Source organism: Sturnira hondurensis, unplaced genomic scaffold (assembly GCF_014824575.4).
Source record: "Sturnira hondurensis isolate 20B ecotype Veracruz unplaced genomic scaffold, ASM1482457v3 Scaffold0020884, whole genome shotgun sequence".
In the NCBI taxonomy this organism is placed as follows: domain Eukaryota; kingdom Metazoa; phylum Chordata; class Mammalia; order Chiroptera; family Phyllostomidae; genus Sturnira; species Sturnira hondurensis.
This window is the reverse complement of record NW_028093515.1, coordinates 1712512-1728834: the sequence shown is the minus strand read 5'-3', so window position 1 is coordinate 1728834 and position 16323 is coordinate 1712512. Positions and strand designations below refer to the sequence as shown.

Genomic DNA, 16323 nt, shown 5'->3' with positions numbered 1-16323 from the left:
GTAGGGAGGGTACCAAGGCTCTGGTCTTAATTCCTGACTTGAGCTGACTCTGTCCTTGCCTGTTGCCCCAAGCTCTTCTGCAGGCCTGGGCACAGGGGAGCTCAGCGCGTGCGCCATGTTGAATTCGTGTACCTTATTGAAAAGCCACAACCTGTGGGTTGTAACAACTCCAGAGAGTGTTACCGAGAATATGACTGATTTACTAGCAGATAATGTCCGCAAGGAGGCTTGGAAGGAAGTTCTCCCAGGCCTCAGTATTGGGAATGGCTGCTTCTTAGCAACTGGTCTGCTTCTGGCTAATGGGTCTAGAATGTGTTCCAGATCACATTCCCTTCTTCATAGCGCTTTGCAGGAAGCTCGGTGACAAACTGTCGCCCACATCTAACAAAGATTTTGGGCTTTTGTAGCATGTACTAGCCTTACTTCTGGCTAAATCTCTTCTTTATTCTTCTTCCTCTGCCCCCACATTCTCATTCACTCCTGCTTTAACCTCCCGTGTGTGGGTGTGTTAAGGTGCCTCAAACCCGTTTTTGGAACGAGGCAAGATGAACAGTTATATCTCCTGGTACTATGACAGGTTGTGGCTTTTCAATAAGGTACACGAATTCAACATGATGCACGCGCTGAGCTCCCCTGTGCCCAGGCCCGCAGAAGAGCTTGGGGCAACAGGCAAGGACAGAGTCAGCTCAAGTCAGGAATTAAGACCAGAGCCTTGGTACCCTCCCTACTGGTGCCTGCACCTGAACTGCCTTTCCAGATAAAAACGATTGGCTTCTGTGGGCCCACTGGAACGGCTCTGCCTCTGCCGTGCGCATCCTCTGAGGCCCATTGTCTGGTAGCCAGGAGGCCCTGTGGCCAACCAGGATGAGGCAGCATGTGCTTCAGCCCTTTCCACCAAGTACTATGAATCAGTGAAAAATCATTCCCTGTTCTAGGAACAGCTCAAACTCTATAGTTGATCCCTGAGTCATCAGTGTACCTCAGTGACGCAACCAGTGTGCCACAAGAATTTTTAAAACATGCAACACCTGGCTGGCTGTTTAGTCAGGGGCACTGACCTCTTTTCCCTTAGATAGTCACATAAAAAATGACAGCAGCCAACAGAACAATAGCCATTCAGTTCGAATGCCCTGTCTTGAACCATAAATATATAGGGCGTATAATAAAGTTACATCTTATTAGTCATGTTGCACAATAAGGTTGTGTCTGATTGGTTAATTTTTGGTAACAGAAATCCTTATATACAAGTATATACACCTACTTTTTAAAAAAGCCACTTTAGCCCTGGCTGGTGTGGCTCAATGGAATGAGTGCCAGCCTGCAAACCGAAGAGTCTCTGGTTCGATTCCCAGTCGGGGCACATGCCTGGGTTGTGGGCGAGGTCCCTTGTGGGAGGCACATGAGAGGCAACCACATGTGATGTTTTTTCTCCCCTCTCTAAAAATAAATAAATACAATCTTTAAAAAAAATTTTTAAAGGGAAAAAAACCTACATTAAAAAAAACACTTTGGAGCAAAAAGGCCAGGTAATTACTCCTGCTATTATTATTTTTGTAAATCAATCAAGATTATACCAATTTTTTTGGTCAGATTAACAAAAATATAACCTTTTGATTGCCACGGAGTTTTAGTAATTATTTTATGTATGCCATGAGATGAAAAAGGTTGAAAATCGTTGGTGTGCCCAAATGTCAACATCGTGGGAACCAAGTCTAGTGGGAGGACATGTGGCAGATACACGTGTAGAGGTGGCAGAACGGATGGCAGCTTGGAGGCTGTCCAGGTGTTTGGACAGGGCTCTTAGGATCTAAATTGTTGTGTTTAAGGTGGACGCACTCCGCTGCCGGAACCGGTCGCAGCCCCTCCCTCTTTCCCTAACCCTGCTGTTGCTTCTGAGAGTAGCGTTTGTTCTGCCTTTTGTTCTTTCATTCACTGAAACTTGATACAAGGTTCCCTACCGTGTGGAAAAGGCTGTGCCAGGTTCCAGGAGAAATACAAAGAAATACAAGGTAAAGGTCTTGTCGTCCAGGAGATATAACTGTTCATCTTGCCTCGTTGCAAAACGGGTTTGAGGCACCTTAACACACCCACACACGGGAGGTTAAAGCAGGAGTGAATGAGAATGTGGGGGCAGAGGAAGAAGAATAAAGAAGAGATTTAGCCAGAAGTACGGCTAGTACATGCTACAAAAGCCTAAAATCTTTGTTAGATGTGGGCGACAGTTTGTCACCGAGCTTCCTGCAAAGCGCTGTGAAGAAGGGAATGTGATCTGGAACACATTCTAGACCCATTAGCCAGAAGCAGACCAGTTGCTAAGAAGCAGCCATTCCCAATACTGAGGCCTGGGAGAATTTTCTTCCAAGCCTCCTTGCGGACATTATCAGCTGGTAAATCAGTCAGATTCTAGTAACATCTCTGGAGTTGTTACAAACGACAGGTTGTGACCCATGATATGTAATGAAATTAATTCAGTGGGTGGCTGTCGTGGTATGATGAATATTTGGTCCTTGTGCCTGGTTCCTGGTACAGAGCTCCGAAAAGCCCCGGACTCTGCAGTGTCTTTTGTACACCGATGGGATGAGTCGTGATGGGAGGGGGGCCTTCAGGAGGGGGCACTGGTTGCCAGAAAGACCAAGCCTGTTCAGAGGTTGGGAACTTTCAGTTCCGGACCTTCCAGGAGGGGGAAAGGAGCTGGAGATTGAGTTCAATCAATAATGGTCAGTGGTTTAACCAACTGTGAAACCTCCATAAAACCCTAAACAATGGGGCTTGGGGACTTCTGGGCCGGTGAACATGTTGAGGTGCCAGGAGGATGCTATGCCCGGAGAGAGCGTGGAACCTCCATGCCCCTCCTCGGCCTATGGCTCTCTTCCCTCTGGCTGTTCCTGGGTTGTATTCTTTCAGATAAACCACATGAACTCTAATGAAACTGTTTTCTTGAGTTCTGTGAGTTCTACTGCATTGTCTAACTTGAAGAGGAGTTTATGGGAATCCTGACTTATACGTGGTTGGTCAGACGTATAGGCACCCTGTACTTGGAACGGGTGCCCGAAGGGGGGTGGTCTTTGAGCACCAAGCCAGTAGCACCCCTGGAGTGGGGTCTGTGCTAACCCCAGGAGTTGGTATCTGACATGAGTTGAGTTGTCGGGCACCCACTTGATGTCAGGGAATCGGAATTGGAGAGCTGCATACACCGTCGTGTTTAGTAAAACAAGCTGTTAGAGTGGAATAGGCTCTTGGCATACGTCACGTGGACGGCAAAAGGTGGTTTTGCAGGATTTTATGTTAGAGGCGTATCCATGTACTGCCCTGAGAGGTAAATGTATTTGTTACTGGTGATCATGGCCAAAAAGAGTCCCCAAACCAATGATAGCTGAGCTTTCGACACTTCATTGCCTGGCCGTGGGGAGGGGTGCCCAGGTGCACATGTGTGGAAGTTTTATTGGGCAGTTAGAGGGCAGATGGCCATCATATCTGCAGCCAGAGTCAAGTGACTCTCTTTGAGGGGGTGAGGCAAAAGTTTGTTGGTTGGTTAAGCAGGAGTTCAGTGAGAGAAGGGGAGAGAAGACCTATAAGTACAAAATGGAGAGCAACTGTTGAGCCCAGATAGGGAGCAATGGGGAGGGCAGACCGTAGCGGGGAGGTTAGCACTTTGCTCTCTGAAGCAAAGGCAAACAAGTGGTGAGCAAAGCAGGCTGATGGAGGGGGCTGGGTTTTCATCAGTGAGAAGGGCGAGGTGGGCAGGTACCATCTCTCTGGTGGGAGCTCTTGGCTGATAAACCTCAGGCGTCCTCATCCATGAAATAAGCAGAAATTCTAGTCCTTGATCTGAGGGATGACTTGGGGACCTGCCCGGGTGGTTCGTGGAAACGTGTGCAGCAAGGCCTGACTCAGGACTCGGTTTTTCATTGACACGTACTTTTTGCAGTGATTCCTCACCTGTAAGTTCTTCAAGTCTGTGTCAAAAACTCTGCTGCGGAACTTGGGTATCGTTCTTTCCTTGGCATTGCTTCCCAGTATTCCATTCTGCGGGTGAAAGACATTTTGCGCCTCTGTTTGCCGGTTAATGGATATCTGGATTGTTACCACTTCGGGGCTATTATGAACATTGACATACATGTCTTTGTTTGGACATATGTTTTCATTTCTCTCATATAGATCATAGGAGCAGAATTACTCTGTTAGATGGTAAGTTTACACTTAACAATTTTAGAAACTACCCAACTGTTTTCAAAGCGGCTGTGCCGTTTACATTCATCAGTGTATGAGGGTTCCAGTTTGTCTACACCCTCAGTAACACTTGTTATTGCTGTCATTTTTTTTCTTTACTTTTAGAGAGAGGGCAAGGGAGGGAGAAAGAGGGGGAGAGAAACATCAGTGTGCAAAAGATACATCAACAGATTGCCTCTCGCACACCCCTAAGTTGGGACCTGGCCTGCAGCCCAGGCATGTGCCCTGACAGGAATTGAACGGGCGACCTTTTGTTTCGCTGGCTGGGTACCCAATCCACTGAACACACCAGCCAGGGCAATCTTCTTTTTCTTAAATAAATTCCTTAATATTTCATGTAATAATGGCTTGGTGGTGATGAACTCCTTCAGCTTTACCTTGTCTAGGAAGCACTTTATCTGCCCTTCCATTCAAAATGATAACTTTAACTGGATAGAATAATCTTGGTTGTAGGCCCTTGCTTTTCATCACTTTGAATATTTCTTGCCAGTCTCTTCTTGCCTACAAAGTTTCTTTTGAGAAATCAGCTGACAGTCTTATGGGAACCCCTTTGTAGGTAACTAACTGCTTTTCTCTTGCTGCTTTTAAGATTCTCACTTTATCTTTAACCTTTGGCATTTTAATTATGATGTGCCTTGGTGTGGTCCTTTTTGGGTCCAACTTGTTTGGGACTCTCTGACCTTCCTGGAGTTGTCTATTTATTTCCTGCGCCAAATGAGTGAAGTTTTCTTTCATTATTTTTTTTCACATAAGTTTTTAATTTCTTGCCCTTCCTTTTCTCCTTCTGGCATCCCTTTGATTCGGATGTTGGCACATTTGGAGATGTCCCAGAGTTGTCTTATATCCTCCCTGTTTTTTTGAAATCTTGCTTCTTTCTGTTCTGGTTGAATGTTTATTTCTTCCTTATTTTCCAAATTGTTGATTTGAATCCCAGCTTCCTTCTGTTCACTGTTGGTTTCCGGTGGATTTTTCTTTATTTCACTTAGTGTGACCTTCATTTCCTCCCTTATGTTTTTGCCATGCTCATTAAGTTCTCTGAGCATCCTGATCATTAGTGTTCTGCACTCTACATCTGATGGATTGGTTATCTCTGTTTCATTTCGTTCTTTGTCTTGGGTTTTGTTCTGTTCTTTCATTTGGGCCATATTTCCTTGTTGCCTCAATTTGACAACCTCCCTGTGTATTAGGTAGAGCTGCTTTGACTTCTTGCCTCAGTGCACCTGTTGAGTTGTATGGGACAGAGCCTTAGGTGTCTGCCAGGGCAGGGCAACCCACTTCCCTGCTTTGTGGCTCTGTGTTGGGGGAGGGGTTGGAGAGGGGACTGTGCTGCTGCCTGGCTTCTGGAGGTTTGTCCAGCATTCACTTCATTTCTCGTCCCTTCACCCACTTCCCATACGTGACTGGCTCCCTTTCAGCTGTTGCCCAGGTGGTGATTCCCAGAGTGGGTGGGTTTGTGCTCACTCTCAGTCTGTGCGGGCCCTTTAAACGGACTCTCCTGAGAAACCAGCAGTTTCTTCGGTAGCCCCGAACCCCACTGGTTTTCGCAGCCAGAAGTTATGAGACTTTATCTTCCAGTGCTGGAATTTCGGGCTGTGCAGATGGCCCGGGGCTGGGCTCGCCCCTCCAAAGGTGTCCCTCCCAATTTTTATCCACTACACTTGAATGTGGGACTGCCTGTTCCCCTGTCACCGCCACCTCTTCCTGCCACACACTGTGTCCTCTCTGCCCCTCCTACCAGTCTGGATGAATATGGCTCTTTTAAATCCTTGGTTATCAGATTTCCACACCATTCAATTTTCCCAGCAGCTCTGGTTGTGTTTTGTTGTAAGGCTAGCTGTGATTCTTCTGCGGTTGCGTGACGAGGCGAAGCGTGTGTACCTGTGCCTCCATCTTAACCGGTAGTCTTGAGCATCATTTCTTGTGCTTATTAGCCTTTCATATATCTTCTTTAGTAAAATGTTTATTCGTGTCTTTTGCTCATTAAAAAATTGAGTTGTCTTTTTATTATATAATGAACAGACCTCTATATTTACTGGATACAAATTCTTTGTCAGATAAATAATTTGCAAATATTTTCTTATAATATGTGGCTTATCTTTCCTTCCTTCTTTCTTTCCTTCCTTCCTTCCTTCCCTCCTCTTTTTTTTTTTACAGAGTCTTCTGAAGTACTAAAGTTTTAAAACTCAACAGAGTTCAATTTATCAATTTCTCTTTTATGGATTGTGCTTTTGGTGTGTAGTTAGGAATACTTCGCCCAGCCTAAGGTCATGAAGGTTTTCTCCTAGAAGTTTCTGAGTTAATATTGGTGTATGATAAGATACTTAGATTGAGGTTTGTCTTTGCCGATTATGGAGGAAAGAGGTAGCATAGCGGACCTGAGCTGCCTAACCTTAGAGGCCTTAAAGGCCTGCTTGCAAGGTTAACCCGAGGCTGCTGTCAGGAAACAGATTCCAGGAGAGTTCCCACTGTTCCCAGACCGATAAGAGGGACTCATTATGCTAAACTGTTTGTATAAATAACGTGACTTAGCTGAACATCTGCTTTCTCTCTGGAAGTCAAGAATTTTAGAACACGCAGGCAGGGGTGCCTCCCTGCCTGGGCCCTGTAAAAACCCTGCGTGCTCTGCCTCTGAGGAGCCTCACTGGTAGGTGGCCTGTTACAGGTATCGTCGTAACTCCCTGCTGGAGGAATGAAGCCGTTCTGTGAGGCTCCCCTGGGAGAGGCGTCTCTTAGCCGCCTGTGCCTGGTTTCCTCCCGACCTCACCCCACGCCTTTCCTTTTGCCGGTTTGCTGTGTGCCCTTTGCTGTGATACATCTGAGCCCTGAGTACAGCTGTCTTCTGAGTCCTCCCGGTGGACCACGGATGCTGGGGGCGGTCTCGGGGACACGGACACACCTAGGAATGTCCACCGGCTTCAGCGCCATTTATCAGGAAGCCTGTCTCTCGCCCTGGAATTGTCTTGTCATGTTTGTCAACATCAGTTGACCGCAAATGTATGGGTTTATTTCTGGAATCTACGCAGTTTCACTGTGTCACTCACTACCACGTTGTACTGATTACTGTGGCTTTATAGGAAGTTTTAAATTCGGATAGTGCAAGTCCTCCAATTTCGTTCTTTTTCAAAATTATTTCATTATTCCAGGTCTTCTGCATTTCCACATAATTTTTAGGATCAGCATGTCAGTTTTTACCAAAAAGTGTGCTGGGTTTTGATTGCAGTTTCGCCACATCAATAGAAAAAGATTAGCAGAGAATTGACAATAGTGAGTCTTCCAATTCATAAACATGATATTTAATGTCTCAGCAATGTTTTGAGGTTTCTAGTATATAAGTATTGTACTTTAGAAAAAATTAATCCGAAGTATTTTAATCTTTTTGATGCTATCATGAATTAAATTTTTCTAAATTTCATTTGAATATTGTTCATTGCTACAATATAGGAATAAAATGATTTGGGTATATTGAATTGTGTCCTGTGACCTTGATAAATTTATTAATTCTAGTATTTGTTTCATGGAGACCTGTAGATTTTTCTACATACAAGATTATGCCATCTGTGAATAAAGGCAGTTTTACTCTTTTCTTTCCAATCCAAGTGACTTTAATTTCTGAAAAAAATTTTTTTTTTACCTTGAGAGTAATTTATTAAAGCTGAGACAGTGAAACAAGGAAGGCTTATGATAGAAGAAGCAGCAGGAGAGCCTGGGAGGGGCTGCTTCAGCCATTGGGAGGGCAGGGAAAGGCGGCTGTGCAGACGGGTTCAGGGGGTCAGCCCGGGACGAGCTGCTGCTGCCCACAGCTCCCCTGATTACAAGTCTCGGGGGGCCCTCAGAGTTTAGGGAGATGTGTACCTGAGAGGGAAGAAGGGCATGGGTGTGCTCTTAAGAGGGGACGCCTGCCTCATTTCTTTCTTTGTCTTCTTGGCACTGGCTTGAACTTCAGGACAGTTTCAGTTAGCAGTGGCAGAAGGAGACATCTTTCTCCTTCCTGTTCATAAGGGGGGAAGGCATCAGTCTTTCACTGTGAAGTATGATATTAGCTATGTGTTTTCATAGATGCCCTTTATTAAGTTTTATAAATTCTCTTTCATTCCTAGTTTGCTTAAAATTCTTATCACAGATCTGAGTTGGACTTTATCAGCTACAGGCATACCTTGTTTTATTGCTCTTCGCTTTATTGCACTTCACAGAGGTTGCATGCTTTACAAATTGAATGCAAGACCCTCCACCACTGAAAAGATCACAACTTGCTTTACTGAGATACTTGCTTTATTGTGGTGGTCTGGAACTGAACCAGCAGTATCTTCAAGATATGCCTGTACTTTTTCTTCCGTCTATTAAAGTGATTGTGTATTTTTTATTTATAGTACACTACATTAACTGATTCACAGATATGAAGCCAACCTCTCATTCTTGGATAAATCCCTCTGGGTCATGGTGTATAATCATTTTTATATGTTGCTGGTGTCAAGTTGCTAATATTTTGTTTGTTTTCTGCATATTTACTTAGGAAGGATTTTGGTCTGTCAGGTTAGTATTAGCGTCCTAGAATGAGCTTGAGAGTCTTACCTCCTCCTCTATTCTCTCATCTGTTTCCTTTTAAGGGGATGATTTCCGGTCCTTTATGGGTGGCTGGGAACAGTTCTCTATTCTCTTCACAAGGCTGATTCTTTGCAGAGATGTCTTAGGATGTATGCTTGGCAGCTCAGCGTCATTGTCTGCATCCCAGGTCCATTTCCTGGTGGGTGTGGCTCCAAGTGGGGCAGGTGCCTGGCATCCCTGAGACACCTTATCTGATCACATCTGGCACTCACACCCGCAGGTGGACCGGGAGAGCTTCCCGGTGAGGACAGGGGTTCTGCTCACCAAGCAGCCGGGACACCCGACTGAGGCTGCTTCTCTCCCCCTCCCTTTTCACAGAGCAGCCACGAACCACAAGGTACGGGAGCAGGTTCGCCTGGAGCTGAGCTTTGTGAACTCGAACCTGCAGCTGCTCAAGGAAGAGCTGGAGGGACTCAACATCTCGGTGGGGGTCTATCAGAGCCCAGAGTAAGTGGGGGTTGCTTCCTGCAGGTGCTTTCGGAGCCCCAGATCAGGCCACAGCAGGGGTGGTGCACAGATAGCCCCAAGGGTGTGGCAGCCCCCACTCTGGGAAGTGAGGAAATGATTAGGTTTGGGATTGAGCAAGGTGCCAGGGATGGACCTCTGGAATTTGTTGGCAACACCTGGAGAGCTGGACTTAAAAAGGTACATAGTTTTATGGGAGAACCGCGTGGTGGCTGGGTCCGGTCAAGGAGATGGCATTGGTCTCATGGGCCGCATGGCTCGGCCATAAAGATGCCCTGGGGGCATCTCTGTGGTTAGCTTTGAGAGCCGACCTGCCAGGTGGGGCCAAAGCTGCCTGCCTTCTTCCCACTCAGCCTCAAACCACCACGCACAGAGCCTGGTTCCGGACCGCTTTGTTGATAGAAGACAAAAATGTCCAAGCTGCTTTTTATATCAGGGATTAAGGGGCTCATGCTAGCTCCCTATCAAAGGAGAAGGTGCAACTGAAACACTGCAGAAGGCACATTAAATGTTCGAGGAAAGGGTGTTTTAATGGAGCGGTATCCCTTGGAGAGTGTCTGTGGGCGGCCAAGTATTGTAGTGTGTCCTTCGGAAAAGCTCAGGGCATCTCCCACCCCAAGGTGGGAAATGGCCATCTTTCAGGAGAAATAACTTTGAGAAGCTTCAGAGAAGAGTTTGCCCGATTTTCTGTGTGGGGAAATGAGACTTCTCAGAAGGTGGGGGGCCCCGGGGAAAACTCAGTCAGAAAATTGCTCCCTGCAGTAACAGAAGGATGACATTTGAGAACCTTGAGGCATCTCTGGAACATACTTTTCCTGATTGTCCCCAACCCTGTGGAGGGCACAGGTGTGTTTCTCAGAACTGAAGGGTGAACCTGTGAAACTTCTGCTCTTCCTGTTGTGACATCCGAGTGCCCGGGCTCGCTTAGCTGTGGGCTCCCAGTGCGGTTTTGAACACCTAATCAGAACAGCAAAAGCTCTCTCCCAGCCTTCACTCTGGTATTAAACTCCAGTGTTGTGCCCAAAAGGTCAAAGATCCTCGAGGAGGCAAGGCAGGGACAAACTTTGGTGATACACGGGGGCTGTTTCTTGCTCCCACTTGCTCTCCTGCCACTCAGGGAGGCCCACTGTGAAGGCCTCCCACGGAGACACGCAGGCAGGGCCCTGGTGTGGTCACAGGGTGGCTCTAGAGTGGCCAGTCCATCCCCGGGCCATCGGGAAGAGGGGAGAGAGGTTCCCACGTTCACAGTGCCACCTTGCATTTGAATCCACCCCCTTCCTGTTTAAAAAGCAGATTGCTTCTTTCTTAGCACATGTAATCTTTAAACACCTCTATGAGGAAGGCAAGAAAGAAACAATCTCATGTGCAGATGAGGAAACACAGGGAGGTCAGAGGTTAGCCCGAGAGCAGGGCGAAGCGCCCTGGCCAGGGAGCCTGGGTTAGGAGACTGGCTGCTCCTGGACAGTCACCAGGGAGAGCAGACCTTGCCGCCAGCCCCGTGTGGGGCGGGGACAGGGGAGAGGGCGGCGGCCCATCCTCGTCTCCTTCCAGCAGGGCCCAGCTTTCCCTGCGGCTCTCAGGAAGCCACGCACCCGTTGGACCCCACCTGCGCTGCGCACAGTCCTCTCGTTTCCCCCTCACCACAGTGGCAGTGTCAGCTTACAGACGCATTGTCCACTTGCCCACGCAGCATTCCTGGCCTTCTCCCCTGGCTGGGCAGAGGTCTCCCATTACAGGTCCGGCAGCTAAATCCCTGTTTGCAGAACACAGCCTGAGTCTGGTTCACTTCCTATTGGCCCTGCCCCTAAGAAGTAGGCTCAGGGTGCATTCCCAGGCAACCTGTGGGGTAACCGAGTGGTTCCTGGAGGGGAGAGGAGGAGGAAGGGAAGCAGGAGACACAGGGCCTGGTCCTGGCTGGGGGGTTGGGAGCACTTAGTTGTCCCATGGGGCCTCTCCCCTCAAGGCCTTTCTCCTGCAGGTGATGACACACTTAAGAGAGATACACCCGCAGGAGGAGGCAACTGAGAGTCCAGGGTTGGAGGGCTGCAGGAGAGAGGGGATCTAGGCGCAGGTCCTGGTGCACAGTAGGATCTCAGCACAGTCACCAAAGGAAGGGTTGAGATTGGAGGGCTAAGCTGATGGGGATGGCAGCAGGCTTGTGGGTTAGGCTGGGACCCGGACCAGTTTTAGGACAGAGACAGGGATGTGACCAGAGTTGTCTTTATGGAAAACGAGCCGGGGTGTGTGGGGATGGTGTCAGAAGGGGGTGGGGACCTGAGCTGGGCTGCCTGTGCAGGGGAAGCGGGGCCCGTGGGTGTGGAGCAACCGGGACAGGGATGCTTAAGAGCCCTGCTGTGCTTCTCGTAGGGAGACCTTTACCATCCCACTGATTCCGCTTGGCCTGAAGGAAACCAAGGATGTCGACTTTTCCATCGTTCTCAAGGTAAATCTCAAAGCTACGGGAGCTGGGCCCCCCATTTAAGGAAAATATGTAGAAATTTAGTATCCTTTACAAATGGTCTTAGGCTTAATGCGCCAAGCATCGGTTGACTTCCGCAGGGTGACCAGAGCCCCCTCGGCCGGCCACACAGAGAGCCCGGGGCGCTCCTTTCCATTCCTTGGTCACTTTGAGGCTCCTCGGGTGCCTGGGGAGAGGGGCTGGAGACCCCACCAGCCCGCCCCAGGAGGCCAAGACAAAGGGGGTCTGTGGTGGACATGCCTTGGAATTTTAAAATTGTATCCTATTTTAGTGTCTCTTTTTCTTTTTTTTTTTAAAGATTTTATTTATCTTTAGAGGGGAAGGGAAGGAGAGAAGGCAAGAAATATCAACATATGGTTGCCTCTCGTGCGTCCCCTGCTGGGAACTGGCCTGCAACCCAGGCATGTGCCCTGACTGGGAATCGAACCGCAGTCCTTTGGTTCACAGGTCCATGCTCAATCCACTGAGCTACACCAGCCAGGGCTATCTTTTTCTCTTAAATTTTTAAACTGAAGTAGGCCATATTTTTGGAAGAATTGCTACATTTTTTTCCTAAACATTTTAAGAAAATTTCCAAACTTGCAGAATAGAAAATTGGAAGAATCTTACAGCAAACTCCTATATGTTCTCTATCTACCTAGATTCTACTGTGAACATTTTACTGTGGGCACTTTATCACACACGTACCCATCTCTGCCTCCCTGTGTCTATATTTTAATCCATCTTTTTAAAAAATTGATTTGAGAAAGAGGAGGGGGAGAGAGAGAGAAACAGAAACATCGATTTGTTGTTCCACTTAGTATGTGTTCATTGGTTGCTTCTTGTGTGTTCCCTGACTAGGTGGGGAGTGGGGGATCGTGCCCTTGACCTCGGTGTATCAGGTTGATGTTCTAACCAACCAAGCTATTGGCCAAGGCCAATCCATCTAATTTTTTTAGGCATTTCAAAGTAAATCAGAGGTGGTAGTTCACTCTCCTTACATACTGGAATAACTAGAGTTTTGGTTGTTGATTTCCCCCACCTAATTCCTGGGGATCTGGCCTCTGCTCTCTCCCATCTTCCTTCCTTTTCTCGCTTTCTCCTTTCCTCCCTCCCTCCCTCCCTCCCTCCCTCCCTCCCTTCTTTCTTTCTTTCTTTCTTTCTTTCTTTCTTTCTTTCTTTCTTTCTTTCTTTCTTTCTTTCTTGTTTTTAAACAGTTGCTTTATTGAGATATAAGTTGTATACCATACAGTTCACCTCTTCACAGGGAACAGTATCTGGCTTACTTTTACCTGTGTGTGTCTCTGGCAAGCAGCCGATACTTGCAGGCCCACCTGTGCCTGTCACTGAGCTGCGTGCTGGCGATGTCACAGGCCCTGCCTGTGGGCAGTGGGGGCTCAGGTGGGAAGTGGGGCAGGTGCTCTGCTTGGAGGCAGCAGGAAGTGCCCCTCCGCTTCGCAGCAGGACACCCAGCCAGCGGAGCTGCACCAGCTAGAGCTGTCAGTCTGAGTTTTCATGAATCACTTCAAACTTCCATTTAGGAGGAGAAATTGGGGGCGGGGTGGAAGGTAGTGCCCGTCTCTGCGCTTTTCCGGCACAGGCATGGTATATGGGAATTAATTCCAGCATCATGGAAAACGCTTCAAAGAATTATGTTTCTTTTTGTAGCACTCCTGTTCATTGACTCATCCTGGACTACTTTTAGCTTAGAAAAGAAAAAAGTTCCCACATGGCATTTTGGACACCACGGAATTTGTCTTTTTAAAAGCAATCTGTTAGCCCTGGCCCCGTGGCTCAGTTGGTTGGAGCATCGTCCTGTGTGCCAAAACGCTGTGGGTTTGATTCCCGGTGAGGGCACATAGCTGAGTTTCAGGTCAGATCCCCAGTCAGGATGAGTATGGGAGGCAGCAGCTGATGTCTGTCTCTCTCTTTCTCTCCCTCTCTCCCTCTCTCTCCCAGCCCACCTTCCTCTTTCTCAAAAAGCAATAAACATATCCTCAGGCAGGACTTAAAAAGAACAAGCAATTGGTGAATGCTTTGAAAGCTTCTGCACTTGACCTCCATTCTGGAGCAGAGACTGTGAATTGCCTGACATGAGGCCTTTCACCCAGAGCCTGCTGCCTTGTTTAAATCTTGGTGCGGGTCCCCGTGAGTTTGGGGTCGACTCTGGGGTTTGAGAAGGACACTGGTCGTCTGGCAGGACCAGGATCACCAGAGATTGGATTATGGGGGAGAAAACAATCCAGGAGCCCCACGGCTTTATGCCAACTGTTCACAGGCTACTTGGACTTTTAGATGTGACACTTGTCTCCAGTGTGTGAGACTGGGACGTTGTGTCTGTGGAAATGTCCTTGTTGCTTTTGTGGAATAGCTTTCTAAAGATTTGTTGCTTGGTGCCAGAGCTGCAAGAGTTTGTATGCTTCTTTTTTTTTTTTTTTTTTAGTGTATGCGTTTTTAAGGGAAACTCCCAGAGAAACTGGGGGATTTTATGGGCGTCTGTAAGGCTCCAAACATGTCTTGCGCTGAATTCCACATTAAAGCCAGTGAAAAAAAATCACGTGTTGCGGGCACGGCCAACTGCTATTCAGCTGAGGCTTCCAACCATGTCATTTTAGCTTAAAAGGGACTCTACAAATGTTAGTCATCCAAAAATGAGAACACTTGGGACATTCTGTTTTCTCCCTTTCACGTTCATGCTTCCGAGTAACAGACAGGTGCTAGAGAAGTAGTTGCTGACATAATCGGGGCAGTTGTCTTTCAGATCTGATGAGTGTGTCGGCGTGAGGTTTAACAGTCAAGAAAGCCTCACAATGTGATTTGGTTTTATTTTAAACAAGTGAGCTTTAAAGATGGCCTCATTAGAAAGCATCATCAAAATACCGTCCCTAGGCCCTGGCCGGTGTAGCTCAGTGGATTGAGCACGGGCCTGCGAGCCAGAGGATCGAAGTTCGATTCCCAGTCAGGGCCCATGCCTGGGTTGCAGGCCGGTTCCCTGCAGGCCAACTCCCAGCAGGGGACGCAGGAAAGGCAACCCATACATTGATGTTTCTCTCCCTCTCTCCTTCCCCTCTAAAGATAAATAAATAAAATCTTTAAAAAAAAAATACCGTCCCTTTCCAGAGAATTCAAGTTGTTTTTTAAAATTTTAAGTAGAGCTTTATTTATCTTTCTGATTAAGAACAGTATTCCAAACTGTTCAGAAAACACCAAGGCGTGTATAGCTCCCTCACAACCTGCCACCTTTCCCTCCCCCTGAGCTCTGCAGCTTGCTCAGCACTTCCTCTCTGGACACCAGGCTCTTTCCAGTCGGGACCACCTCACAAGGATGTGTGACCCCGTCCTCTGATGGGGCTCAGCGGGGTGCACCTTCGGGCCAAACTAAGTAGCTGTTGATTTCCTTCTACAGACAGCTGCCAGATACTCGCTATTGTCAGCAGCTCTCAATTGAGCATTTTTGCACTTTGCTGAATACTCCCTTCAGATAAACTTCTGGGTGTGAACTTGGTAGGTCAGAGATACTAACGACATCATCCGATTTCCCACCAGAAATGGTCCTGCCTCTCCCTGTGTTTTGTTTTCCTGCATCTTCGATTGCACTCGGCATCACTCGTCATTTTCATTTTTAAAAAACTGCCTTTTTGATTGTTGTGAAATCAGGCAAAAGTGATACTTTATTATATATAGTTTGCATTTTTTAATCAGAAACAGAATTGAGCACATTCTCGTATATGTTTATGTGCCCCGGACATCTCTCCTGTTCTGAATGACTGTTTCTGTCCTTTGTCGCTTTCCGGCTTGTTGCTCTCATTACTTGCAACAGTTTTTCTTAACCCGTGAAGGGCAATAACCCGTGGTTATATGTAGTGCACGTATTTCTCTCAGTACATTCTTTCCTTTGACTTTTGTTATATAAGCAATAACCAGTTTTAAAGGTTTACATATATTTTTCTCCATGTAGGTTTTATGTTTTTAAACTTACCAGTTCTTCCTTTTACAATTCTGTCTTGCTGATATCTTCAGAAGGGCATTCTCTACATCAAGATGTCATAAATATTTAGGTATTGTTTCTCCTAGTCCTTTGTTTAAACATTCTTAACATCAAATCTTTAACCTGTCTAGAATTTGTTTTGCAGTAAAATGTGAGGTGTAAGGCTTTAACTTTTTATTTTCACCAAAGGGGCAGGCAGTTTCTCCTGAACCATGCCTGGAGAATCCGTCTGTGATGCTGGATGGTGTCTGCTTCCCTCCGTCCCCCACCTCCCACTGTCCCATCATCCTCCATCCTGCTCTGTGCCAAGAGGCAGCGGCTCCTGCTCTGTGGTTTCCTATTGGGTGTGGCCACGGGGGAGGAGCACCAGCTGGATGTGAGAGGGCAGGAGGAGAGCGAAGTCGGGCATTTATTCCTGGCTCCCTCAGCTGGCTTCCTTTTGCATTTCTGTAGGGAAGGTCGTGGCGGGTGTTCAGTACCCACCTCAGGCAGCCACCTGTCTGGTTTCCAAGCTCCTTCCCCCCCTTGACTCTTCTTCAGGTCTGGGGTTCTAATGGCTCTGGAGGTCCCACACCATCCC

The 16323-nt window shown here is 47.4% G+C and overlaps 1 protein-coding gene across 1 annotated transcript in view; it reads left to right on the top strand.

Annotated features, from left to right (window-relative positions):
* The window catches only part of RHPN2 (rhophilin Rho GTPase binding protein 2), a 58009-nt gene that overhangs the window by 18479 nt on the left and 23207 nt on the right, over positions 1-16323 (top strand). The window contains exons 3-4 of the mRNA XM_037030734.1: positions 9151-9279; positions 11665-11740. Of these exons, the coding sequence (XP_036886629.1) occupies positions 9151-9279; positions 11665-11740 (205 nt within the window). The remainder of the gene's footprint in view (positions 1-9150; positions 9280-11664; positions 11741-16323) is intronic.